The 18,301-nt window shown below is 49.9% G+C and overlaps 1 protein-coding gene and 1 long non-coding RNA gene across 3 annotated transcripts; both read left to right on the forward strand.

Moving 5' to 3' along the window:
• The first annotated feature begins 1,921 nt into the window (after window positions 1-1,921).
• FFAR2 (free fatty acid receptor 2) lies at window positions 1,922-5,030 on the forward strand. Of its 2 annotated transcripts, none has more exons than XM_070557377.1 (3): window positions 1,922-2,453; window positions 2,858-2,941; window positions 3,448-5,030. In XM_070557377.1, exon 3 carries the CDS (start codon window positions 3,449-3,451, stop codon window positions 4,430-4,432), a length of 984 nt encoding a protein of 327 aa, XP_070413478.1. In that variant the 5' UTR covers window positions 1,922-2,453; window positions 2,858-2,941; window position 3,448; the 3' UTR covers window positions 4,433-5,030. The 2 variants fall into 2 exon arrangements, with proteins under 2 accessions (XP_070413478.1, XP_070413477.1); XM_070557376.1 differs by lacking the exon at window positions 1,922-2,453 and adding an exon at window positions 3,083-3,235 and having other exon boundaries at window positions 2,856-2,941.
• A 3,695-nt stretch (window positions 5,031-8,725) lies between these two features.
• LOC139073459 (uncharacterized) lies at window positions 8,726-13,985 on the forward strand. Its single transcript, XR_011522216.1, has 2 exons — window positions 8,726-10,180; window positions 13,429-13,985. It is a non-coding gene; the product is annotated as an uncharacterized lncRNA (long non-coding RNA).
• Window positions 13,986-18,301: the final 4,316 nt, after the last annotated feature.

Genomic DNA, 18,301 nt, shown 5'->3' on the forward strand with positions numbered 1-18,301 from the left:
TAGCCTGGGCACTTAGTCCCTGAGCCAGCACAAGGCAAGACAGGGAAGCAGAAGGAAAAGGTCTGGAGCTGGCTGGGGGCTGGGGCTCCCAGTGTCGGGGTTGAGAGTTAAGCCCCTAGCAAAAGGTTTTCAAGTTTTTAATTTTACAGAGGGTCCAGGTTCTGCTCAAGTCCAGCCTGAACTTAACCTAGACTTGGTGACAACAGAGGAGGTGACAAATGAAACAGACAAAGACAGGAAAAGAGGAGATCAGGCTTGCCCTCACAGGCTCTTCCCAAGGGTTATCAAGATGAGGGTCACACAACAGTTCCCATGCCAGCAGGACAGTTCACAGAAGAAATTACAGATCTCCTACCCTCGTTAACAACTCAGTAGGCACCTAAAACACTCAACAAGTGAACCACCAAGAGAGGGCACACCGCTTGGGGTCACCAGGGTGATCAGGACTGGAAACCAGAGGTGGGGCACTCCCAGGGCTGAAGCCTTTGACTCTTTAAAGCTTTCTTTGTTTCTCAGTTGCAAAGCTCAAAAGGAGCCCCAAATGGCCACTGTAACTTTAAGAGAGATGAAAGAAAATGGTCCATTACCTTGAAATCCCCCCTGATTCTAGGGCAGCGTCCTGCTCGTTGTTCCTCCTTTGGGTTCTTACAGCAAGGGGTGATAGGGGCGTCCTCCTGCATTGCGTCCCTTATATATCTTCCCTATTATGCCTGGCAGTAATAGGTGCCTGGTGAATAGTCCCAGAGGTAAAAGAATAGAGAAAAACAGTGAGGAATTTTCTGCAGGTCTGGGGGACAATCTACCCAGCTGCATACTGGAGGCTTTCTCCCAAGAAGGCGTTCCCATACTCAACCAAAGATTCGAGTTTGATACTTTCCTTGAACCAGAGTCCTGGTTGAGACTTTCCCACAGTTCAGAGTGTGGTCAGGAGCCATAGGGAGGGATACCAATCCAACGTTAGGAAAAGAAACCTGCCACAGGAGTCTTGGCGATTGACAACTGTCCTAATGATTTAAGTGGTTGACCCACACCCATGTAAAATGTATATATTAGAGACAGGATTAGGAAGGAATGGATTAATTCATTCTTCATCACCCTCATGCTTAAGGTACTGATTCTCTTCAAGCTGAATGCCATGATTTGCCCCATAGAGTAGCCATGGGCGGCAAACTTGGATTCATACAGCTGTCTGAGAAGGTTCCTGATAAATAAGTGAATTTAGATCCATCCTTGAAAAAGAGGAAGGCACAGGAAGAAAAGGGCATTTACCAGAACTTCAGCTCACAAGCCGGTGAGGCAAGATTCCCATACGGGCCACCAGAAGAAATGATGCGGGCTCAGCAAGCCGAGGAGTCAAAAGAAAGATTTCCTGCACTCTCAAGGTCTGGTAGTAGTGCTCCTTTATTCAGAGACTAGCATGGAGACAGGACCCATGGGCAGTGAAGAGCTACAGGCATGGGACAGGACCCATGGGCAGTGAAAGGCTGCAGGCATGGGGACAGGACCCACGGGCAGTAAGAGCTGCAATGGGTTGAGGGTAGGGCTAAATTTATAAGGCATAGGTATGTGAGTTATTTTTCATTAAACGAAGGAAAGATCATGTAAAAAAGTCACTAAAATGGTATCAGTGCAGGTGGCGTCTGGTTATCACGTGGACCTATAACTTTGGATACGGATCAGGTCAGGACCTCCTATGCTTCCCGGAGGATGATATAGATCGGTATGTAGGGCAGGGCGCCTTGGGCTTCTCTCCCTGGGGCAGCCTTGATCCTCATCACTGGGATGTGAATATTCCCGTCCTCACTTGGCTGAAAAGGAAACTAAAGTTCAGAAAATTGATCTGCCCCAAGGCCACCATGAAGGCACTTGGATTTGAGCCCAGGTCGCCTGACTCTAAATCCCACGCTCTTTCCACCAGAACATGATGCAGGCTGGGAGAAACCAACCTGTCTCAACTGAGACAGTGGAAGAAATGGGGACTGAGGGCAGGAGATCATATAGAAAGGAAAAAAATGAAGAATAAAAGAAAGTATAGAAGAAAAGTAGGAAACCTCTTTTCTGAGTATGAGTAGAATCACAGAAGAAATTGCCTAGAAAAGAGAAGATAATCTGACTTGGGAAATGGGAAAAATTCCTGGGATTGAAAAAAATTCAGGAACTAGAGACAGAAAATCTGGGTTTAGAAGCTAGAGCAGGGATCTCCAGGGGGAAGATGAAGACACCTGCACCTTTTGCTTTGGGTCTGAGAGGAGACAGCACTCAATTACCGACCTTCCTCTCTGGTCACCTGACTCGTGCTGGTATAAAAGCTCTCCACCACCCAGGTTCCCTACGACGTTTTCCCGTGTGACATGCGCGGAGGCAGTGGCTAAGGCTCTGTTCCTCTCTCCCAGGAACCTTCAGACTTTCCTTCAGGACGACCCAAGAGGCCATCCACCCACAGTGAAGACAAGGCAAGGCAGCTGGCTTGGGAAGTGAGGCCAGGATCAGAATTGGAGGGGAGGTGCTGGGGGCTGGAGGAGGCCTGTCAGAAACTGAATGGAAGGGTCATGCCGGGAGACAGGAGCCAGCATCAGGGCAAGGAAGCTTGGACCGGGACATCCAGCCCGGAGAGAGGATGGAGGGGCCAGACTGTGTGTGGGCAGCGAGGGTTACAACCAAGTGGAAACTGAGTCACCCCACTGAGAAGAGTTCTTTGGTTTATAGTCAAAACACCACACTGGGGAGCCAGTTACTGCCCGTGGGCTTTTCTGAATATTCTCTAAAGTCTCTCGGGGAACAAGCCCCAAAGGATAGTGCTGGCTCCCCGTTCCTCCTGCTTCCCCCTCTCTGCACCTCACCAACTTCCCCTTTTCAGTATAGGCCCAGAGTCTGGACTGCACTGGACGGGGAGGAGAAGGTGAAGGTGGATCTGCGTTCTGCAAGAGGAGAGGGAAACGAGGTAGGGAGAGGGTTGGGGGCTGGGCACCTGCTTCCTGGCGGGTGGTGGGTCCCAGGGCCAGGTTCTCACAGCCCAGGTCTCCTGAGAGACCTCTTATGGCTCTCTCCTCGGTGTGATGAGGCTTGACCTTTCTCTCCACAGGTCTCTGACTGAGGAAGTGACCTAAGAAAAGTCGGAAACTGATAGCAGTAACTTCCTGTGTCTGTGAGGAGAGCAGAGAGGCTGGGAAACCGGAGGGGGAATTCCCTTGGGAAGCCAAGGGTTGGTCTCCCCCAGAGACACATGACAGCAAACGTAATAACTACTGCTTAATTCCCGCCCAAGGCAAAGTCAATAATTGCTCTGGGCAGCCCTGGCGGGTGGTGTGAGCCAGCAGTGGTGGCAGCGGAAAGCCTTGGCCTGGGAAGAGGAGCGTGCCAGGGAAGATGTCCACATCCTGAGCCAGAGGAGCATCTGCAGGCTGTGAGTGGGGCCTCCTGACCCTGCCCTTTCTCATCCTCTTCCAGAATGATCATGCCAAGCTCCTTGATCGTCGTGTTCTACATCATCATCTTCGTCACTGGTCTCCCTGCCAACCTGGTGGCCCTGTGGGCCTTCCTGAAGCGGGTCCGCCAGCCGCACCCTGCACCCATCCACATCCTCCTGCTCAACCTGACGCTGGCGGACCTCCTGCTGCTGCTGCTGCTGCCCTTCAAGATCATCGAGGCCGCGTCTGACTTCCACTGGTATCTGCCGGAGGTGGTCTGTGCCACTGTGGGATTCGGCTTCTACAGCAGCATCTACTGCACCACGTGGCTCCTGGCGGCCATCAGCATCGAGCGCTACCTGGGAGTGGCCTTCCCCGTGCAGTACAAGCTGTCCCGCCGGCCTGTGTATGGAGTGGTTGCTGCTCTGGTCGCCTGGATCACGTCCTTTGGTCACTGCACCATCGTGATCATCGTTCAGTACTTTAACTCAACCCAGAAGGCCACAAATATAGAAGTTACGTGCTATCGGAACTTCACCCAGGAGCAGCTGGAGGTGGTGCTCCCCGTGCGGCTGGAGCTGTGCCTCGTGCTCTTCTTCATCCCCATGGTGATCACCATCTTCTGCTACTGGCGCTTTGTATGGATCATGCTCACCCAGCCCCACGTGGGGGCCCAGAGGCGGCGCCGAGCTGTGGGGCTGGCTATCGTGACGCTCCTTAATTTCCTGGTGTGCTTTGGGCCTTATAACATATCCCACCTGGTGGGGTTTTACACGAAGGAAAGCCCCAAGTGGCGGGTGGAAGCTGTGGTAATCAGTGCCCTCAACGCCAGTCTGGACCCACTGCTTTTCTATTTCTCTTCTTCCACTGCGCGCAGAGCCTTTGAGAAAAGGCTGCAGGTGCTGCAGGGCCCAGGCTCCTCCCTGCTGGGACTCAGAGACAGAGGCTCCGTGGAGGTGACCAACAGGGTCGGGGGTTTGAGTCAAGTAGAGGGAGCACCCAGTTCCGACTTCACCACAGACTAGGGATGGGACCTCTGGACCTTCTGGGCTACGGGTGAGCTGAGCAGGCTGGGAGAGGAGAGCATGAGGGTGTCTGTCCCACACTCAGGAATCCTCAGACCCAGGCCACAACTGGGACTGCAAAAATCTCTCTCACCCGCCTGGTATCCCTTCCTGACTGAATTTTCCTTCTCAAAGGAGCACAGCTCCATGACAAAAGCAGAAATGGTTAGGCATAGCAGCAGTATCAGACCAGAGTTTCAAAAGCAACAAAGCTAATGCGAATCCAGTCCTTGTGAGGCGGGTGGTGGCGGGGGATGGTCGGGCTGAAGCACAGAGTCCTAAAGCAATCTTGCTGCAAGCTCTGAAACAACTCCTAGACACTGGTCTGGCTGTTGATGCTGGAAGGAAGCCAACAGGGACGAGATGGAAGAGAAATACTAAATGAGGTCAAAGACGACTTGGGAAGGTCCTGAGCCAAGTGGACGAGGAGGGAGGACTCGGGGCTAAGACCTCTGAGGATCCAGGTCTGCGCTGTACCGATTTGACCCGCTGCTTTGTAAGTACGCTCCGGTCGTCTTCATGTGTGTATCTGCCTCCCCTATTAAAGGGAGCTGCCTGAGGTCTGGGTCTTGTCTTCTTCCTCCACGGCACCCCACACAGGTCAGGACACAGCGTGGCACCCGGCAGTCAGAGGTCAGCAATGACTAGCACAGGAAAAGAACACCTGATCTGGCAGATTGAAAACAAAGATAATAGAACTCTGAAGTGAGTGCCCACAATCTGTGTAACCCTTCTGCAAGCACAGGGAGGGCAAAAGCGGGGTGGACAAGCCGACTCAGCAGCAGAGGGGGCAGGGATGCATCTGAGGCCGCAGCAACGCCTTATGGTAATGATGTAACCAGAGGAAGAGAGTGAGGGCACTGGTGGAATCCTTTTAGATGGATGGAGAGAGACCGGACTTAGAAGGAGGACGTGGGGTGAGTCCTGCCTCCAAGGCGTGTCACAAGGGCTTCAAACACCTTACCCTCCTGCTTAGAAACCTGTGGAGCTTTCCTATCATCAGAAGCTTTCCCCCTCCAGACTCAGATCATCTCCTTCCATTGCCCACTTTGTGTCTCCTCTCCCTTCCCATTTCCACCTGCCTAAGTCATTCTCCACAGCAGGGACCCCGAGGAAGCTCTCTCTACCTACCTGACCCTCCAGTCCTTAGCCTCCAGACCCTTGCAACAGAGGCTGCACATCGGAATTACGTGTAGAGGTATAAAAATAATACAGATGGCCTCAAATCTACTGACTCAGAATCTCCAGGGGTGAGGCCCCAGCAGGCGAGCTTATGAAGCTCGCCAGGTGATTATGATGTGCAGCTCGAGTTAGGAAGCACCAGCCTGGCTCAGGGGCCCCATCTGTCCAACAAACTATTCTCTTTTTTTTAATGCTTTTTGGTGAGGAAGATTGGCCCTGAGCTAACATCTGTTGCCAATCATCCTTTTTTTTTTTCTCCCCAAAGCGCCAGTGCATGGTTGAATATCCTAGTTGTAGGTCCTTCTAGTTCTTCTAGGTGGGACGCTGCCACAGCATGGCTTCATGAGTGGTGCTAGGTCTGCGCCAAGGATCCATACTGGTGAATCCTGAGGGGTCTAAGCGGAGTGTGCGAACGTAACCCCTCAGCCACCAGACCAGACCCCCAAGAAACTGTTACTCAGAGAAGCCTTTCCTGCTTATAAGCTCCCTCACCTCAACCCCACACTCCCTCATCTTCTGATTGCTTGCTTTCTCCTCTCTCATAAAACCCCACTCACTTTCTCCAGAAGGACTTCCCTTACAATTCCCAGCCAACTGAGAGCTCATTTTCTCTCTCTCCCTTCCTCCAAACAACACTGGGCTGGTGTCCTAAGGGCCCTGACGTCAGTGTTAGTTTGGCTTCCTAGCTGGATGATCTTGAGCAAGCCACGACCTCCCGCCTCCATTCCCAAATCATAACAATAGGGAGAAGGTACGCCTCCAGCGTTCCTCTGAGGATTCCACTGAGACCGCACGTATAAAACTGCTGAGAAATTAGAGTATTATTCAGCTTAAAGATAGCAACCCACGTGAAACACAGAGAAACCCCCACTTAAAAGAAGTCTAATAAGAAGAAATTTAAAACGATGGAAAGAATATATTTAGAGAGCCAACTATATAGGATGGTTTGACAGCCACGGGTGAGAAAACAATCTGGGATTTTCAGCTGACCGTAGGCTTCCTACGCGTCTGTGATGCAGTAGACCTGCCAAAAAAAGCTAATTGGGTTCTGGGGAGCATTAAAAAAAACAGAGTCTAAACAAGTCGATGACAATCCTGCTCTAGCGAGGTCTGGGGAGCAGCATGTCCAGTTCTGAGCAGCACGTCTCGGAAAGGATGCTGACTCAGGAACCAAGCTCAGAAACACTAATCCAAGTGTTTGGGGGATTTAAAACCATATCCTGATGATGATGATGATGATGATGATGATGATGATACATATTAGATGCCAGGCACTGTTCTGGGGAGGGAGCCTGAGACAATTCAGGGAACCTAATTGGCTGGAACGAGATGAGGACCGGTGGAAGATGCATTCTACGTGGCCCCGTGGGGCGGCCCGTGGGGGAAGAACGGCCCAGGGAATCGGGCGCGGCGGACGACAGCCACGAGCGAGGGAGCCGTCACTTTCGAGGCAGGGCTAAGTCTTAAAATGGGCCTGACCACCTGAACAAGGCAGTCACTTCCCAGGCCCCAGGACATTGCAGCACAAGAGAGAAAATGACCATCTTAGGACATGGAGGAAACCCGCACATCTGATAAGGGCTGACCAGTTAACTGCCACACCCCTTCCACCTCAGAGATTCCAGGGTTTTAGGGCCATGGCTGTTCTTGCTAATCAGGAAAGTGCAAGAAAATCTCTGGACCTGGTCCGAGACCTCCAGAGTGAAGCTTCCGCTCTCATAAACAAGTATTTGATCCTCCTCAAGTCACTTGATATACAGCCCGTTTCTGCACTGGGAGATCAGTAATCCATTTGTTCAACAAATACGTGTTGATTGCCTACAATAAGTCAGACACACTTTCAGGTGCTGGGGATGCAGGGTGTGTAAGAGGCAAGGGACCTGCCCTTTTGAGGCTTCCAATCCAGTGGGAAAAAATAGTTAACAAACAAGTAAACAAATATACAAGCAAAGTAATTTCAGAATGTGGCCAATGGTTTTTACAAACAAACTAAAACAGGGATATGGGAGAAAGCGTACTGGGGGGTGGAGGGGGTCTAGAAGATTCTCCTGAGTCAGTGATGTTCAGCTGAGACCTGAACAAAAAGAAGGAGTCGCCCACAAAGGCCCATGGGCAGAGCACTCTAGAAACAGGAACCGTTGGTGCAAAGGCCCTGAGGAGAGAGAAAACCTTAGCATCTCAAGGGCAGAGAGAAGGCCAGCGTGGAGCTAGAGCAGTGGTCTGCAAACCTCGGTGTGTGCGAGAATCACACGGACATTTGCTGAAGCCTCAGTTACTGTCTTGCCTCCCCACAGTTTCAGAATCTGTAGGTCTGCGGTGAACCCAAGGGTTATTTCTAACAATCCCAGGTGATGCTGACACTGGTGGCTGGGGGACCACACTTTGAAAACCACCGGGCTGGAATACCGTGAACTGGGGAGAGAGCGACAGAAGATGAAGTCAAGGAGGTCAGCAGGGACCAGACGATGCAAAGTCCGTTGGGCCACAGACAGGAGTCTGAATTTATTCTAAGAGCTTTTGAAACCATTTGAGGGTTTTAAGCAAGAGAGTGGAATGATCCGATTTCTACTCTAAGACACTCACTCTGGTATCTGTGCCCACCAGTGAAGTGAAGTGGTTGTTAGGATCGAGGAGATAATGTGCATGACAGAGTTAAGAATCATAAAGTACTACAGCAAACATGCAGGGTTTGCATCAGGCTGGGAGCTCCCCGAAAGTGGGGGCTGTTTCCTGTTTTATTAGCATTGGCTGTCCAAAGACCAAACAGCCGGGAGGAGCCCTTATAAGTTTATCATACATCTGCTTGATAAACAGACGTCCCCAGAGTATGCTGGAAGTTGTTTAACTACAAGTTCTGGGGATGGGGGTTTGGGGGCGGGGGAAGGCCCTGATTTGTAGCACTTGCTAATTTCTGTGGCATGCACACTCCCACCAGGGCCAATTGCCACCACCGTGAAGACGCTGGGCACAGGTTTTGCAAGTGGTGTTAATAATCAGCTCTTGCAAGCCAGTTCAAGCACGTCCCTGGAAGCACCTCCCAGCACATATGTTCAGCTGGCGACAGATCACATCCTCTTTGAAAAAATTTTCTCTCTCCCTGGCTACATATAGCACGGGCTCCAGCAGAGGACTTTTGACACGATAAACACTGGCTAAATATGGCTGGCTGGGCCTCATCCAAGAGGATCCGGTGGCTGGTTAGAATCTCCTGCAGGATGACAGATGGGTAAACAGAAATATTAGTGCTTGGTTAACGAATAACACAGACAGCAGCCTTGAGCTGCTACCGGGAAACCTGGCTGGAGGGAGCCGGCTCAGCCTGCCCTGGGGGCTTGAAATGGGAGCAGGAAACGGGAGTCCGGCACAGACTGTTCCACTGCCCCTTTCTGGAAAAGATGCTGTTGCGCCCCTTCCTCAGGAATTCTCATCTGACCATACGGCCAGAGAGCACGGGTCGCGTGGTTTTGTGGTGATCATTGTGGTCGGAGAAGGCAGGGGCAAGGCGGGCAGGGAGAGGGCCGGAAGGAAAGCACACAGCCAAGACTCTGACTCCACTCCTTTTGACTGCCTGGCCCCTCAGCTCCAGGATTCTGTCAGTTCTCTTTTTTCCAGCTTTCTCTACCTCCTGTGGTTAGATATTTTTGCCCCATTTTTTCTTTTCATTACTTTTCTCTAGTCACAGAAAATGAGGACATTCTCATCAACAAAGTGTACATTCGACCAGGAAACTGGGCCAAAGATCTCTAAGCTCTCAGAAGCAGTAGTCCAGTAACACACTCGGCAAACTTTCAAATGTCTGGTGAGGTCGAAGACGTGAGGTCAAGGGGTAGAGGTGGGAGCCAATGCCACCGACGCAGGCCACGGTCAGCCGCCCACCAGCAGCTTACCCAAGGAGGGACCACCCACGGCTCTATTATAATCCCGGGCTCCCTCTCCCGGGCGTTGTCCCCTGCCACCTGTCAGCCAGAGCAATGATTGGCCTCAAGGAAACAGTGTTAGGAAAGTAAATATGATGCCCCCAAATCTAGATATTTTAGATGAAAAGCCACATGTATAACAGTCTAGAATTTCTAAAGTGTCACAGCAGACATTACGTCACTGGACTTTCCACGGGTGTAGGCATTCCTTCTGCCGCAGACGTTTGTGGAGGCCTCCTCTGTGTTACGCCCTGGTCCAGGCGCTAAAGACACCACAGTGAACGAGGATGAGGTCCCTGCTGTCACGCAGCTCACCGTCCAAGGAGAGAGGCAGACGGAGACCAATAGACACCCTGAGGCGGGCTGCGAGCTGTGAAGACAGGAAGGCAGAGTCGGGGCAGAGAACGCCTGGAGGAGGGCAGTAGGTGGCTACTCTTGACTGACTGGCTTAGGAAGGCCTCTCAAAAGTGACACTGGAGACGCGACCAGAATGACAAGAAGAATCATGCACCTCAAGAGCCTGGGGTGGGGGGGGGATCTTCCAAGCAAAGGGCTCAAGGCGAATGCAAGGCTGGAACAAGGTGAATTTGCCAAGGAACAGAAAGGCCAGGTAACTGGGGCTTAGTGATCGCTGGAGGGGCGGGCTAGGGTCAGATTTGGGGCTCTCCGAGGTTTATGAGAAGGAGCACAGCACATATCTTCTCCCCGGTTACCAAGAAGAGAAGCTGCGGCTCAGAGAGGTAAAGTGACATGCGCCAGTCCTCATCAAGACGGTCTCTTGACCCCTGGTCCCAGGCTCCAGGCTCCCTCTCAAAACTGGATGCACACGCTCCCCTTCACTCACTCATCCGGTATCTTGCTGTGGAAGGGAAAGGAGGGTGGGACCCCTGGCTCATGCAGTGTGCACTTGTTGGTGTAGAAAGCTGGGGAGAGAGCAGAGGCTGCAGAAGTTCTGAGGCAAGAAAGGAGCAGAGGTGGACCCAGTGCCTGAGCGCTGAGAGCACCGCGGGGACAATGCAGAGGGCCAGGTGCTGGGAGTGAGTCACGGCTGAGGACGGGCCAGACACCTGGGCTCTGAGAAAGAGACGGGAGGCTGAGGCAGTAACCAGGAGCCAGAGCCTACTGTCCCCGTGTCCACCGACCTGGGACAGAAATGGCAGTGTGAGGACAGAATGGTGGAGCTTTGGGGACTCTTAGAAAGCCTCCAGTCCAGTGATTTTCAGTCCGGGCTGCCCTCCAGAGCCACCTGAGGAGCTTCTAAAAAGGCCAGTGCATTGGGGTCCTTTGTTTTGTTAAACGTCTCCATGTGCTTGGAAGCCTGGCGAGGCTGGGAGTCACCATGTCTGGTCCTGCTCCTCCCCTGGCCTGGCCAGAGGGCTCCAGGGAGGCAGCGGGGCGTAGTGAGGGGTCGGAATCCCGGCTGACGCTGTGCAACTTCTCTGGGCTTTAGTTTTCTGACTGAAACAAAAAAATGGGGCTAACGCACCTACATCATCACGGAATTATGAGGATGAAATGAGTTTAACACTGTACATACAGAACACTTAGAACGGTGGCCAGCACCCTGTACATGTTTATACACGTTTGTACACAGCAATCTCTTTGAAATGTAATTCCATCCTTCTGCTGAGAGGCCCTGAATGTTTCTCGCGGCTCTTGCAGAACAAATCTCAAGCCCTCGCCATGGTCAGCAAGGCCCTGCATGATCCTGACGCTTGCCCCTCTGCCCAAGCTCATCCTTCTCCCCCACACTCCCCTCGTTCTCTCTCCATCCTCCCTCTGCGCCATCAACAGCCGCTAAGCCTGCCCTCGCCTCCCCTTCCCGTGCCCTTGTTCTTCCCTTTCCTGGAGCCCTTTTCCCCCAGATTGTCACAGGGCTGAGTCCTCACCTTCCAGGCTGCCTGTGACTTCCACGTCATGGCTCCCAGGACTGTCTCCTCAACCCACAGTTGCCTCCCTCGGATACACTCACCCACACGATCCTGAGTTACTGACTTTGCCACGTCTATCACTCTCTGATATCATCCACTTTTGTCTTATGTGCTATTTTTATAAAAATTATACATGCGCGTAGTCTAACGAGGCAAGTGGTTTGCTGTGAAAAACAGCATCCCTCACACTCTGGCCCCAATACGGTCATTTACCCTTTCCCGGAGGCAACTGCTCTCCGCTGTCCAATTAAATATTTATCCTTTCATGTCTTTAAGGGACTTCCTTATTTTACTACACATCTTCGTTTTTCAACTTCAGGTGTTATCTGTTAACCCCCCCGTCTGGCTGATGAGGATTCAGCCCTTTCCCCCTCTGATTCATAAACACACGCGCGCCCTCCCCACCTTCTGTATCTCCCTAACGTGTTTACATGAGGACTGTGTCAGGGCCACGCGCCATGCTGACGTTACCATGACTATGCAAACAGCGGGGCTCTAGCAAACTATGATTACTTTTACCGTCCTGCACAACTTTTCCCTCACCCCTGGAATTAATAATTGCCTTATTTCTCATTTGCTTAGTTTCCTACATACTTATCACTAATTCGTCCCCAGACTCTTTGCCAATTATTTCCTCTCAAGACCTTCAGACCTATTAGTAGGAAACAGATTTCATCTTCCTGAAGAAATCACTCCCAGAGCTTTCTGACCTGCTCTGGTCTGGACCGGCGGCAGTTCGTGCCAGGTGTACCGCTGGCCCCTGGATGTTCTTCAGTTGAGAGGTGTTTTGCTTCTCTGCTCTTGTTTCTCTTCCTTGGTTTATGTGCTCTAGCAGCTTCTTTAAAAAGCAAACGTTTTGAGACACTGCATGTCAGGAAATGTCTTATTCTACCTTCATGCTTGATATTGGGCAACGTGTGGAATTCTAGGCTGGAAATCATTTTTCTTCAGAATTTTCAAGGCGCTGCCACACTCCCTGGCAGCTTCCAGTCAGACTGAACATGGCCAGATATTCTGATCCCTGATTCCTTGCATGTGGCCCATCCTTTCCCCACTGGAAGCTCAGAAGGTGCTTACCTTTCTCACAGATACTCTCGAATTCCATCCACTATGCCAGGCACTGGATGGCCTCTTCCAATCTGCAAAATGATACCATTTGGTTTGGGGAAATTCCCTTAAAACATTTTACAATTATTTCCTCGTCCTCATTTTTCTCTCCTCTCTCTTTCTGGAACTCCTATTATTTGGGGGATATGGGACCGCTGAGATTGGCCCACTAATTTTCCCTTCTCTGATTTTCCATCTCTCCATCTTTTTGCTCTGCTTTCTGTGAGATTTCCTCAAGTTTATCTTCCAGCTCTTCTGTCTAGTGAATGTTTCCTTTTTGCTATCTCTTTTCATTTCCAAGCACTCTCTTTTATTTCTTTCACAGTGTCGTGATCTTGTTTCACGGTTGTGATATCATATCCACTCTGATCTCTCAGGCATTTTCGCCTCCCTGCTCCGAGTGGCCTTTTTTTCGTATGGGTCTCTATCCTTTATGTTAGAAGTTGTCATTGGATATCTGGCAATCCTTGGTTGTCTGCTCATCCTGAAGAGAAGGAAGGGGACTACCTTTTTTTGGAGAGAGAGAGAAAAGGTAGATAAAGGCAACATGACATGAGGTCTAGAGTTTGTTTTAAAAGCAGAAAAAAAAAGAAAAGAAAAGGAGTGGAAGAAGCAAATATGGCAAAATCTCAATGACTGTTGAATCTGGGTGATGGATAAATTAGGTCCACTGTACTAGTCCCTCTACTTTGATCACGTGTGAAAATATTCATGATAAAAGTGTGGTTGTTGGCAGGATTCAGTTCCGTGAGGGCTGCTGAACTGAGGGCTGTGGGCCGGCGGCCTCCCTCAGCTGCTTACAATGTGGGCCTCTCCACAGGGCGGCTGACTCCCACCAGAGCAAGAAAGCAAGAAAGCAAGAGAGGACGAGACGGAAGGCAGCCTTCTTATAAACCTAATCTTCAAAGTGATCTTCCGTCGTTTTCGCTCAGCCCATTCTCAAAGGGAGAACGAACTACGCAGGGTGTGAACATCAGGAGGTGGGATCACCGGGGCCATCTTGGAGGCTGCCTTCCAAGCTAGTAAATAACCAACAGAGGCTGGAGCACATGAATTAGGCTTCACTGCAGGGTGATTCAACTGGGGCGTTTACTTGGGGACCCTTGAATGTCAATTCTTAGGGTTTTCCTTCTTGGGCTGATCAAATTTCCCAGAAAACACTTTTGTAATCTCCTGGCTGGAGGGTGAAATTTGGACTGCCAGACGTGATGGAGCCACATGGAGAAGAGGGCTGTGGGGGTCTCAAGACACAGCACTCCTTTAGTCTCCTACTGCGGTTATGGTGCCCCTCTTCCCAGCGTGTCTGGTACCTCACATTCCAAAGACCCTCTGTGTTATCCTCTCCAGAGAATAAAACTCCAGTCTTTTCCTGGGTCAGGGGCAGTTGCTTTGCATCGGGGAATTGGGGAGGAGATCTGGAATCCTTTTTAAATAAGCTTTCAACCAATTTTCCTCATGTTAGCCTGCCCTTCACCCCCATTTCTAGAGGTCCCTGTTGCCACCAGTTCATGAGCCTGGTGCGGACTCTGCAGGAGAAACTTGGTTGAGTCTTGGCCTTTCCCACTCCTGGCTTGGGATTCAGCTTTCACAGGTCTGCCAAGTCACTTACCACTCATTCATCTGCGTTCCAGCTTTCAAAATTGTAGTGGCATTGCATCCTGTTTTGTTCTCCCTGTCCTTACGGGTTTAGTGCCTTCCTAAAAGCTCTCTTTACTGCCATTATAGTCTGATTTCAGGAGGGAGCCAAAGGAGATGTGTGTATTCAATCCACCCTCATTAGCCTCAGGTATTTCTTCTTTATATTTGTTTGTTTATTTGTTTATTGTCTGTCTTTCCCTCTTGGATGTGGGTTCCAGGATAACTTGTCTCTTTCGTTCAACTATGCATCCTCAGCCCCTAGAACCGTCTTGACACAGGTAGGTGTTCAACAAATGACTGAATCCGTTTGCTGGAGGAGGAAACTTGCTACTCACTATCAACAAGTTGGTAGCAGACCCAGGTCTCCTGACTTTCCATCCAGAGCCCTTCCTGACACAGCACGGCTGGGATGCGGGTGATTCTGCTAACCAATGATACTGAACAAGCTGTAAAGTAAAGTTGTAAAGTTGTTACACAGTGATTTCAGAATCTTATCTCATTTGATCCTGACAACAGCTCATGGGTTAGACAGGGAAAGGATTATTATTGACCCTGATATAGTTATGATCCTTGCCAAGAACTGTCCAGTGCCAAAGAAATCGTCAGCCTTGTTCCTGACCTTTTATCCCATGCTGCTGGTGTTTGTCTGGCCCCTCCCATCACTTCCTCTGCAAAGGGGACTTTTAAGCCTTATCACCTCTCATGGAAATGGTCCTCAAGAATCCAAGGCCAGCTCTCTCATAAAGATGAAAACAGGTTCAGACACGGGCCTTTGAGCAAAGAAGATGTCTGAATGTTGTGACATGGTTGGAGCAGAGAAAGAAGTGGGACTGTCTGAATTAGGAGAGTCTAAAAAAGAAGGTGGCACTAGGAGGGTCCTGGAGGAAGAGGGACTGAGTCCCTCAAAAGAGCAGTATGTATATGGTGGGGAGAGAGAGGGGATGAGAGCAACCATCTATCATAACCAGTAGACTCTCTCAGGAAAAAAAGGAATGAAAAGAAAAAAACTATAATACAATCATAAAGCCAGTTACAAATACTCTAGAACAGGTTCTATAAAACAATAACGTCGAGACCTTGGGATCCAAGACTACCTTGGTCTCTGGCCAGTCTGAACTCTGCCTGAGCCCCCCAGTGAACAGTGAAAGTCGGGCACATGGCCCCCTTGAGGGAAACAAGATGGACCTCAGAAGGCACACCAAGTCCCAAGGGCATGGGTCACAGAGATAAAAGGCTGTAAAGGGCCCCACACTTTCCTGGTGCTACTTGCTGTCCTCTCTTGGAATCTGCCTGCCCCCTCCTGGGTAGATAAGGTTATTACCTGCCTCCAAAGCCTGGGAGGCCTAGGTGCCACAGAGGCTGTGGCCTCTGCTGCTCACATGCAGCCAGGAATCTCTCAGCAGCAGAAACTTAGGAATGAGGAGTTGGCAAGGGGTCCACCGCCTTAACCCTGCATCAAATCAAGATGAGTCTTGGCACGGAAAGAGGCTCAGGACACCTTATTAAGCTACAAAAACAGTGGCAGAAGAGCATAAAGAAAGCAGTATTGTCCATAATGTTACAATAAGTCTATACAATAATAGCAGCTAAGTGTTGTGAAACTTCCGTACACGTGGACACAGCGCCAATCCCTCTCACTACCCAGCGACTCCTTGCAGAAGCACAATGTCGGTACTGCCACGACTTTTTACAAAAAGGAAAATCGAGACAGAGTGATTGTTAAACAACATCATATTGTTGCCCAACATCATATCTCACAGCAAAAAAGTGGCAGGGGTAGGACTGGAACCTGAGTCTGTACCACTCTGGAGTTGGAACTCTCAGCTGCTATCTTATACCGCCTCCCTAAGAAGAGCACAATGTGCGTGCACACAGGCGCACGGATGTGAAATTCTGAAAGGCTATGCAACAGTCAACAGGTTACGAGGGAGTCCGGGGAAGGGGAGGTAAGTCAACCTTCCTCTGCTTCTTTACATAATTCTGTACTGTTTATATTTTTCCAATGAGCATGTGTTATTTCATAATAAAAATATAAAGACTTATTTTAAGTAATAATCCTGCTCCCCAAACACACACAGATAAGAAAACTCAAATTGCTCCAGCATTTAGGCCCTGTTTACAGAGCAACCACTATGTCCTACACTGAGAGCTAAGCACTTCACATTCAAAACTTTGGTAAATCTTCACAACGGTGTCCGGAGGGAGGGCATTATTACTAATCCCCTTCGCAGAAGGGGAACCTGAGGCTCGGGGATGTGAATTGACCTTGCCAAGGTCACATAAAAGTGCAGGGACTCAACTCAGGTCTGACTGGTTTCAGAGTCCACACCTTTACCCACTTAGTATGCTAGCCGTGCAGGAACGATCATGATGATAATAATAGCAGTTTAAGTGCTTACCATGCACCAGACCTGTGCTTTTCGTGCATGATCTCATCAAATCTCCATGGCAATCCCCACTTTACAGATGAGGAAACTGAGGTGCAACAGAAAGGAAGTCACTTATTTGCCCAGGGTCACCCAGCAGAATTGGGACTAAAACCAAATCACCATCCATGGCACTGGCATCCACCCAGTTGCTCAGACCAAAAACTCAGTAGTCATCCTTGACTCCTTCCTCTCTTTCCTTTTCCTCCCCATATTCATTGATTCCGGTTGGTTCCAGCTTCCAAAATACATGCTTACTTCTCACTATGCAGCTACTGCTGCCCCAGTGGAAGCCACTGTCTCATCTCTCATCTGCACCATACGAAGGACTCCTCACTGATCTCCAGGCTTCCATGCCTGCCTCCTGGCCCCCATTCCACCCACTCTTTACACTGTAATCAGAATAATCCGTTTTGAATCTTTTGCTAAATAGTCTCATGCAGCCTTTCTCAGGGTCTTGGGAGAGAATTAAGCCCTGCAGAGCATGCCATGAGTGACTGTTTTCTCAATTTTCCTGAGGATGATACTAGCTAATACCATTCTCTCTCTAATACAATAAGAGATGACCTAATTCATTACATGCAACGGATGCCTTCGAGTGTTAGGGATTACTTCTCTTAATAAGAGAATTCTTAATAAGAACTGGGTAGGGGTGGCTGTGAGAGTTTCCTGTCTTGCTTCAAATACCAATGACCACAGCCTGCTAGGCCCCTGTGACCTGCTAGCCACCTCACCTCCACCTCACAGGCTCATTTCCTACTATTCTTTTTCTGAGCACAGGAGCTCTTTTCCATTCTTCCATTATTGAAGCTCATTCCTGCTTCAGGGCTTTTGCAGAGTCTAATCCCTCTGCCTGGAACTCCTGCCCCCAGGCCTTCTTGGCCCAGCTCCTTCCTGTTGTCATTTAGGTCTCAGCTCAAATGCTACCAGCTCAGAGGGGAGCTCCCCGACACCTTAATTAAAGAGACACTGCCAGTTTCTGCTGTTCCGCTGCCAGTTTTCTTTCTTTTACAGCACTTATTTATCATGATCTGAAAGTACCTTCTTTGTGTGTTCACTTGCCTGTGGCGTGTCTCCCCACTCAGAGCTGAGCACCACCAGGCAGTTCTATTTTATTCACGGCTGAATCCTCCATAATCAATTGTAAGCTTTTCACAGGGAAGCAATCTGTAAAAATGCATTTAGAGGATTTTGTCGATGAAAATAATCATAACCAATCTATAAATGAAAATTTGGGAGAGTTTATTCTGAGCTAAAATGTGAGGACCATGGCCTGGGGCCTTTCTTCCCAAAAGAAGAAACGGCACCAAGAAGTGAGGTATACAGAGTGGTTATATACCCCCATACAGGATGTTTTACATATGATTGAAATGTCCCTCCCACAATAGTACAAGATTGTCCTGTCAGCACAGCACTTGATGGGCACAGCAGGTAGTGGGTCTGCTATCTTGGTGGGCGTAGCAGGAGGCAAGTCTATTGTCTTGAGCTGGGCGTCACAGGTGAGCGCAGCAATCAGTTTCTAGCCTAAGGAAAGATGCTTAATCCTTAAGGAAATGCCAACGTTGGGAGGGGGAGGGAAGTTGCACCTTTATCTCAAGGGCCTTTGTTCTCCCCATAGGAAATCTCTAA

Source organism: Equus przewalskii, chromosome 9 (genome assembly GCF_037783145.1).
Source record: "Equus przewalskii isolate Varuska chromosome 9, EquPr2, whole genome shotgun sequence".
In the NCBI taxonomy this organism is placed as follows: Eukaryota; Metazoa; Chordata; class Mammalia; order Perissodactyla; family Equidae; genus Equus; species Equus przewalskii.